The 9084-nt window shown below is 36.9% G+C and overlaps 3 protein-coding genes across 5 annotated transcripts in view; all 3 read right to left on the reverse strand.

Moving 5' to 3' along the window:
* LOC104707866 (exocyst complex component SEC15B) overlaps positions 1-1539 on the reverse strand; it is a 3983-nt gene extending 2444 nt beyond the window's left edge. For 2 of the 3 annotated variants that reach the window (XM_019228625.1, XM_019228624.1), the window contains exon 1: positions 10-1539. In XM_019228625.1, coding sequence (XP_019084170.1) covers positions 10-1433 — 1424 coding nt within the window. In that variant the 5' untranslated portion in view covers positions 1434-1539. The remainder of the gene's footprint in view (positions 1-9) is intronic. The other variant, XM_010424305.2, reaches the window with a different exon arrangement.
* Positions 2163-4029, reverse strand: LOC104707867 (bifunctional epoxide hydrolase 2). Its single transcript, XM_010424306.2, has 3 exons — positions 3506-4029; positions 2704-2942; positions 2163-2604 (listed from the first exon to the last, which is right to left on the reverse strand). Exons 1-3 carry the CDS (start codon positions 3968-3970, stop codon positions 2334-2336), a joined length of 975 nt encoding a protein of 324 aa, XP_010422608.1. The 5' UTR covers positions 3971-4029; the 3' UTR covers positions 2163-2333.
* Positions 5847-8300, reverse strand: LOC104707868 (probable pectinesterase/pectinesterase inhibitor 41). The gene is made up of 2 exons (XM_010424307.2): positions 7213-8300; positions 5847-6621 (listed from the first exon to the last, which is right to left on the reverse strand). The coding sequence occupies exons 1-2, from the start codon at positions 8258-8260 to the stop codon at positions 5927-5929; spliced, it is 1743 nt and encodes a 580-aa protein (XP_010422609.1). The 5' UTR covers positions 8261-8300; the 3' UTR covers positions 5847-5926.

Below are 9084 nucleotides of genomic sequence, written 5' to 3' on the forward strand. Positions count from 1 at the left end.
ATATCTGATGTTTGTAACTGGAAAGAGAGCACATTCATGGAATATTCATATTCTTTCTTCATCAACATCTGTTCAAACTTATCTGCTGACAATGCTTCTGTGATCTGTTTACGGCAATCAGATAGTAACAACTCATGATACTTGTCCCTATGCTTACTCAATACTTCGAGAAGGGAATCAACAGCATAGCCATACCTGCGTAGACTCACCCCTAACAAGCTCACATAATCCTTAATCAGCAAGAGATGATTAGCCGTCTGCATCCTAGAGAACTGATCCTCCAACACAGTACACATCTTGATCACAGCAGTATCCCACAAACTCTCCACTTGCTGTTTCGAAATCAAACCTCCACCAGTTCTTAATACTCTATCCTCTACAATGAAAAACCCAGCAATCTGTGCGAAAAACGTCTGATGAGACTCGAGAAACGGAGTCATCGTAGATACCTGGAAGTCAGAGGTAAGCTGAAGATCCCTATTATCAAAATAGTACTTCTTAAAGCTATCTTCAAGAGATAGTGTCTGATGAATGTGATAAGCTCTATAAAGTGGAGTCAAGTCAAAACCTAGCAATCCACCTCCGGAACTACCAGCGTCGCTGCTGTCAGGGCCAGAGCCAAATTCATCATCCTCTTCTTCGTTTAACGCATAAACGCAATCACGTAAACTAAGCCTGCTCTGCTCCTCCGCTTGCCTCTGCTTGATCCTGAGCTCTTCCTCTCGCTGACGAGCCGCGGAAGCTTCACCAATAGCCAGCTGACCCAAATTTCGACTCACCACACGGATCTCAACCAACCAATCACCAAACTCCTTATTCACTTTCCTCTCCACATAAGATCTAATCGCCGGAATCCTATTCTCAAGCATCCGCTTCAGCGTTGACGACGGAGTTTTGTCCATGAAATCACTCTCAATCGAGTCCACACACTTCAACGCCATGTAAAAGTTACCGCTCTGGAGATGCTGATTAGCTCGAGAAACAAGCTCCATAACACGAACACAGTGAGTGACGGCTCCAATGGCCAGATCAACGTTCTTAGACACAGTCTGAGCCTCGACAAGCGAATCAAGAGACGAAAGAAGCGGCGCCGCAACGGATTGGAGTTTAGAGTTAGAATCGGAAAGCGCAGATTTCAGCGATTCAACATCTGAGAGAAGCGATTTGAGATCGTCTACGGCGTGGATAAAGTCTTGGTAGTGAGCTTTACATACCTCTTCGATCTCTGACTCCTTAGATCGTGCGAAAAACTTGAGATGGTGGAGAAGAGTCTCTGGTTTCCCTGTACCGAACGTTTTCCGAACAAACGGTCCTAAATCTTCGCCGTTGCAAATCGCAGACGAAATCAAGAGTTCGTCGAGCTTCTCCGCCGAGTCAATACCGGCTCCGGCGGCTGTGGAGCCAACTTTACGTCTTCCTTTCGACGATTGCATTATCTCTCTCTCTCCCCTCGATTAGGTAAAAAGCGTTACAGCGAAGAAGAACAAGAAGAAGAAGAAGAGGGATGGTTTTGGATTTGGTGGGTTTTTTTTTTTTTTTTCTTTTGCATCAAAGGGAATTTTGGGTTTGACTAAAATGACATTGCTGTAGAAGCGGTGCGACGGAAGAAGACGAGGGTGTTTTCGTCTTTTCAGGTGCGGAGTGGTTTTTCTTCTCTTCTGACTGGCGTCTTCAATTAATTGTGAATATGTCTAAAAAAAGTCGGAGTCTTACGCGTAATTGGTGCGTGATCCGGACGCGTTTTAGATTTAAGTTGGATAAAATATCCCACTGATACAAAAGAAACCTTATATCCTCCAATCACAATACTAAAATGGTAATTAATTTTATTTAGTAGGTAGGTGTAAAGTATAATTGTCCTTGCCAGTTTTATTGTTTTTTGATAAAATTGTACATTTCAATTTTCTATAATTTATTACCTATGCTTAAGAATTCAACATTTTGAAACTTGGATATAAGAAAAGGTGTGTATATATATTGGACTGGACAAAGACAATTCAGAAACAAAAATTCAACTGCCCTCATTTTATTTCAACAAAACGAGTGAGCCACATATATTTGTACATTTCACTTTTTATAACTAATTTCACCTATGCTTAAATGATGTTTTCTAGAGGCCATAAGAATTCAACATTTTGAAGTTTAACTTTGGACAAAGACAATTCGGAAACCAAAATTCAACTGCCCTCATTTTCTTTTTATTTCAACAAAACGAGTGATCCACAACCAAAATGATAAAGCATTGAAGTTATTATTTACTAAACAAGTAAGACAGTAACCTTGACCGAGAGCGTAATTAACCTTGAGCTTGACATTGTGCAGACGGAGACCTACTACAAGGATGAGGTTTCGCGGGTTTTGAATTTCTCGAAGAAGCCATAGATATGGTCAGTGACCTCGTCGGGCTTCTCTTGCTGGAGGAAGTGACCTACACCTTCCATTACCACCACTTCTTGTAGAAACGGCACGTGCTTCTTCAGACCACCACCGTGTAGGTATTCCTTTGTACCGGGAATATTGTATGTTATGTCTAGATCGCCCACTATGAATTTCACAGGGACCTTGATTTGTAGACCAGCCCACGGAGCCGTTAGCTCCCAGCTTCTACAAGTTAGGATGAGACCAGATCGATTCAAGTCAAAGATTAACCATGAAAAGATAATGCATGATGTCGAATTGGTGGCTAGAATTCATAAAACTTACAGGTTCATGGCGCGATAGTAGTTTAGTCCACCGGTGAAACCTTTTTGGCTAAACTTGTCTCCGTAGAAACTGACATCTTGTTCTGTGAGCCAAGCAGGCAAAGAAGGTGGATCAGGTAAACCTCTGAAACCAACTGACTTCGGAATGCAAGGTGGACGTGGGTTACGCGAAACGAAAAATCTGGTTATTAACTTCTTTGTATCAACTTGAGCAAAGTCCTCTTCGATCTCTCCAGCCTCCTGAGAAAATAAACTCAAAATCATTAGTAAAAGAAACCAAATTAACCAATGGAAAACCACAAGACTGATACAACTTGCATACACTTCAAGCAACCATATACACAAATAAAGTTTTGACTTTGACATTTCTCTTGACTATATTAAAGTAAACACTATTGCCTTTTTGTCAAATCATCAACTGCAACTTGCATATATCAGAGGCTGAGCTAATTTGAGCTATGTATAGGTAGTTGGATGGTCTCTGTCTCAATAAAACCAAACAGAAATTAATGGTGGTTGAGAAATTTCCCATATAAAAACTCAACTTTCTTGAAGCTGCATCAAGATTCCTCATTGCCATGGCAAAAAAATCTCAAATCAATTCAATAACTTCACACAACTAAACACTAGACTAAACAAGCATTGCCTATTTAACCAATTTGCCTCAACTCTGGTTGACAATAAAACAATCCTGAATAGTAATCATCAACCCTAAGTATGTATTTGATTGCAACCACATGGAAACTTCATCAAAACCCTAATTTCATTTCAATTTAAAGTTTTCGTGAGTTTAAAAGTCTCACCTGAAACCTACAAACGTAGTAATCGTCTCCGAACAAAGCCCTAAACTTATCAACAGGCTTCACAGAAGGATTCCTCGGATTAAACACAACGCTAGTGTTGACCAACGCTTTGACTCGATCAGGCCTGATCATACAAAGCCACCACGCGACAATTGCTCCCCAATCGTGACCGACGAGGAAAACCCGGTCAACACCGAGCGAATCAAGTAATCCGACGAGGTCTCCAACGATATGAAGGATGGTGTAAGATTCAGGAGACGGAGGCGCGTCGGAATCTCCGTAACCTCGGAGATCTGGAGCGATTGCGCGGTAACCTAAAGCTGCGAAGGAGAGGAGCTGGTGACGCCATGAGTACCAGAGATCGGGAAACCCATGGAGGAATAGGATCACTGGACCTGTACCGATCGAAGTCACATGCATGTTAATGCCATTGGTTGATATCGTCGTGTGCTCTATCCTCTCCATTGATGAAGAGGGCCACTCTCAGGTGTGTGTGAAGAAGTGTGAACACAGGTATCTCATTAATTTGAGATATTTATTATTATATTTTTTTTTGGAAAAATATATATATAAGGTGTGAATGTTAATTGCGGTTGGGACAGATAAATCTATCTGTAAATCAGACCGCTCTGTTTTAGGTGTAAACGACGAAATATTATAGTCCAACTATATTTGTAAATAAAAATAGTCCACAGTTAGTCTAATTTCATTTGTAAACTACATTCAATGAATGGTAAATAAAAAATAGTCTAATTCATAGACGGTTTGGTCCGTTCCAACCGCTGCGACCATTCAAACTTTTATTTAATTATTCTTATGGCTTAGAAAAAAGAAAACAAAAACCAATGGGTTAATTTTTTTTATTTTTGATATCAAATCTTATATATTATTATTTTCACAGCATTTTTCAGAAGAAGACTTGAAGTTGGGTAATATTTACATCATATGCCATTGTAATTAAAACATTTAATAAAAAAATTAAAAAAAAATCAAATTAGGAAAATCGAGTGTAGAAATATATATTTCCCTAAATATCTGAACAACATCAATTTCTATTTTCTTTTTTAATTACAAGTTTTAAAATGTTTTAATGAAAAAAGAAACTATAGTATCTTACCTTATTCAATTTCGATTTTCCATAATTGGTTTGGCATTATACATATTTTCCGTTATACATATTTTCCATTATACATAAATTGTTTAATGCTTTCTATGTTAAAATGGATAGAGCAATTGATGTCAAAATGGGTAGAAAAAATATAAAAATAAACTAATAGTTTATGATTTTATTATACTATATATATATATATTGTTTTAACCTCCACAAAATGATATATATTTTTTGACTAAAAAAGATGTCATTTATAGAGTTATGATGTCAAATACAAATATATATATCCTGTTGCACAATTTAAATAGTGAATACATCAAATTTAGTCATATGAGTAATCGTCAATAATAGTACTAACTTTGTGATAATAAAACTAAATATGTGTAAATATCAATAACAATAATAAAAAGCAACAATAATTTATGGAAAATTTTATTTATCCACGGGTCCAAACCTAAACTAAAAATAATCATAAGAATGTGATAAAAATTAGGTTAATATTAGTACACTTATATTTTTGCGGGTTGGTTTAAAAACATAAACAAAATATTTTAAAACTTACTTTTATATGAAAGGAGTTAAAAACCAACACTAACCCGCTCTATCATACTCAGATACAAAACTAACTATTTTTTTAATAACTATTTATTTTTTATCCACGGTCCAAACCTAGACTAAAAATAATCATAAGTATGTGATGGGAATTAGGTTAATATTAGTACACTTATATTTTTTTGCGGGTTGGTCCAAAAACACAAACAAAATATTTTAAAACTTAATTTTATATGAAAGGAGTTAAAAACCAACACTAACCCGTTCCATCATACTCATAGACAAAACTAACTAATTTCAAATTGTTGAGTAAAATTTAAATAATTTTATACTAACTACAAAGTATTATACATATTAACAGATGTTTACTTTCACAACAACTAATTTTGATTGATTAAATTTCAAAATAAAAGAATATTGATTAATTACATTTCAAATGAAAATAATAATTTTTAAATAGATAAAGAAAATAAAATTACAAATATCTCAATATTATTGTAAAAAAGTTTAAAACATATATTTGATCTAACATAATGTTTTTTTAGTAAGTTATATAAAATATACAAAAATATATAATCCCACGGTGTATCGCAGGTTAAAATCTAGTATTATTATTTATTGATGTATGAAAATTTAACTTTATTTGATTTTATCAAAACTCGTTATTTTATACATGAATGTTCAAAATTACATCAATTTTTATTTAAACTGTATTGGTCTAAAATTTCCCCAAGTAGATAAATAAATAATACAAGAAATTACGAAAGTAAACCGCTAAGATAAGGTACACCACTCTGAACCATCCAACCATCTCCTAGTAAGAAATTCGAAACCGTGAAATTATTGGCATCGGTAGAATTAATCACATGATAACCGGGCCAAACCACTCGGTCCGTGGTATTCGAACCGGATCCGGTATTATTATACTCAGCATAGTACAACGTACTCAATGCGAAGTCTCCGTTCCATTCTCTCCAACCAACCGGTTCAACAACCTCGTCAATGTACGATTGCATAACAACCGTACGTGAGTACTCCTTCCACGGTCGTCCCAAATACGTTTTAACCGTATAGTTGCTCGAAGCCAAATCATCAGCCGGTTTAATCGTACAATTGTGGATCGAGATCCCTGTGTTCTGATTCGGATCAGTACGACCTTGAGCTGTGATAGCGTTAAACTGGTTCTGCATTGGTTGTCTCGGATATAGATTACAATTCTGAAACACGACAGCTGCATTGCCGAATATGAAATCGACTGTTCCATAAATGTCACATTCTCTATAGAACTGTCTAAGCGAATGCGTGTATAACGTGTCTTGATAAGCTTCGAAGCTGCAACTATAGAAGATGGAGAGATCAGCACTGCTCCTCATAGCCACGGCCTGGTGCTTCTCTGGTCCAGCGGTGTTTCGGAAAGTCATGTTTACGGCGACAAAGTTCGGCGATGTAACAGCTGAGGAAAAAATAAAGTCAACATCATAAACGAATTATTCTTTATTTCTATAAAAAGAAATGGTAACAGTATAAGTCAATAATGCGTCTTGTCATTTATTCACTACACTCCTAGAAGTAATATAAAGTTTGTCATATAGTGAACAACGTGCAATTATGACCCGAACTACTACGCACGTAAAAAAGTTTATCCAAGTTTGAATAATTTTTGTGGTTAGTTTTTAAGATTACATCCACCAAAGTCATCATAGCCATGTGTGTCGTCGGCAACGTAACTAAAGTGCCGGTGACCTCTTTTTTTGTTACACGACATATACTATTTTTAAATGCTAAAAATAGACTATTTCAAATGATTTTAAAAACTTTGTAATAAGATATTAATCATTTATTTTCCTCAAACGCACTGTTTCTAAATACTTTTAAAATTAATACTAGTCTTTTTTTTTTAACATCTAAATTAATTCTAGTCTATATTTTAAATTGCTCAATAAATAGTTAAACATTAAAGTTGTGCATGTGCTAAATATAGCAATATTTATTATAAATGAGTGTAAAATAAATAAAAAATCAGCATTATCTCTTAAAGACGTACCAAAAGTGGCGGAGTTGAAAGTGGTCCAACCGTCGACGACGTTCCGGTTACCGGTAACCACCGTACGGTTAATTCCGTCACCGATCATCATAAGATACCTTTTGTTTTTGGCAATCACAACGTTTTCCTCATAAACGCCTGACGTCACGTAGATAACGAAATAACCGGCGGTACCGTCAGTTTTGTTCGGCGCCGCCGTAAGAGCTTCCGTTATGGTCGTGAAATTCCCCGTTCCGTTTTGGTTCACCGTTACGATATCGCTTACGAGGACAGTGTTTGCGTCACTGTCGTCGCCCTCGGCGAGCTTCCTCCTGCTTAAAGACTCGTACACGGCGCGTGTGTGTTCCGACATCTTCAACGGTAAAGCTCCGTTGCGGAAGTGACGGAGTGGGTTTGTGTGGGTGTGAGTGCTCTTCGGGTAAGCCCAAGAGTAACCGGCCGCGGCTACTTGTTTCTTCTTCTTTGGAACCCAACCTTTGGTAAATAAAGCGAGTGAGACGCTAAAGAGCTTCGTGTCGTTGATTAGAGGCAATGCGACGCCGTTTCGTATCGTCCAAGAAGAGGACGCGGCGGTGTTGATTCCCTCGAGACATGTTTGCTCGTTAGTCAAAGCCGCGGAGAGAAGGGTTTGGATCTCGTCGGCTTTTGAAAACGACAGCGTTTTGGTTGATGATCCGGTGATGTTGACGGTATCGAACGAAGTTATGAGATAGTCAGTTGTGAGGCTCGCGAGGTAGCGGCAATCTTGGAGAGCTCCAACGGCGGATTTGGAGAGTAAGGCATTGTTGCGTTTGATGTATTTGTCGATCGTTCGAGTGAACTTTCGCGATTGCGTTAGCGATTTGCGGAGGGAGAAGCGGCCGTATTCGCGGACGTCGCCTTGAGATGTTTGTGGGAACACTGATTTGCAGAATTTTGGATCCGGTGTTGTTTTGCAAATGGTTGAGGAAGTGTTTGAAGAAGAAGGAAGAGGAAGAATTTGAGAAGCAATGGAGAGTGTTTGAAGAGACAAGAAGAGTGTTAAGAGGATGAGTTTGGGAGAATGCATGTTTTTGTTGTTGTAATTAAATGCTTTTTGGTATGATTTTGGAAAAGTTTGTGTTTAGTAGGTTTATATAGACTAAATTGATTGGAGTGGGGGAGGTTTGGGATGTGGGTCCGTAATTAAATTTTGTTATTTTGAAACTATAAATATGAATATATAATGGTTTTCATGGTGACTGTCTCCGACTGTGAGGAACAGTTTTGTTCTTATTAAAAGTTTAAAACTACATCGCATTGTTTTCACTTTTTACAGGTGTCTCGTATATTCATTCAGAGGTAGAAGAGTTATATTCTATGTATGATGTAACTTTTAAGGTTTGGTTTACAATTCTTCCTACAGTTTGAACCATGCGCTAGCTGAATGAATCTAAGGTTTAGGTAAAGCAAATAATTCAATTGCATTTATTGGAGGAAGAGATTACTCGATTGTCAAAGGTAGAAAGAACCAATAGCACAATGTCACTCTCATAGTTTGTAGAAATGTCTTAAAAAAACAGTCATTTGGGATGGTTCTGGTTACATAAGAATGGAAGCACAAGGTTGCTAGCTAAGAGCCAAACGTGAAAGAAAGAAAAAGTTTATTCCATCTACACTAAGAGTTCGAGGCGCTGATAAATATGGTCCATGTTTAAACATTTTGTTGCATCGACAAATAATTTGCATTTAGTGACGGACATTTACAGTAAGACTTGGATGGATGAGAATATTGTTTGCTTGTTCCAACATTGATTAAATTTATTAGCCATTAGTTCTTTAGTTTTGTGGCTAGAATTAATTTTTTTTTTTTTTTTTTTTTTTTTTTTTTTTTTTTTTTTTTTTTTTTTTTTT

This window comes from Camelina sativa, chromosome 8, assembly GCF_000633955.1.
Source record: "Camelina sativa cultivar DH55 chromosome 8, Cs, whole genome shotgun sequence".
Lineage (NCBI taxonomy): Eukaryota > Viridiplantae > Streptophyta > Magnoliopsida > Brassicales > Brassicaceae > Camelina > Camelina sativa.

Bases quoted from the DNA above. Each gene is read 5' to 3' on its own strand.
- LOC104707867 (XM_010424306.2), bottom strand. From the start codon at position 3,970: ATGGAGAGGATAGAGCACACGACGATATCAACCAATGGCATTAACATG. The intron at 2,943-3,505 runs GTGAGACTTTTA...TTATTTTCTCAG, and splicing joins ACTACGTTTGTAGGTTTCAG to GAGGCTGGAGAGATCGAAGA. The intron at 2,605-2,703 runs GTAAGTTTTATG...CCTAACTTGTAG, and splicing joins TACTATCGCGCCATGAACCT to AAGCTGGGAGCTAACGGCTC.
- LOC104707868 (XM_010424307.2), bottom strand. From the start codon at position 8,260: ATGCATTCTCCCAAACTCATCCTCTTAACACTCTTCTTGTCTCTTCAA. The intron at 6,622-7,212 runs GTACGTCTTTAA...TTTTTTCCTCAG, and splicing joins TTTCAACTCCGCCACTTTTG to CTGTTACATCGCCGAACTTT.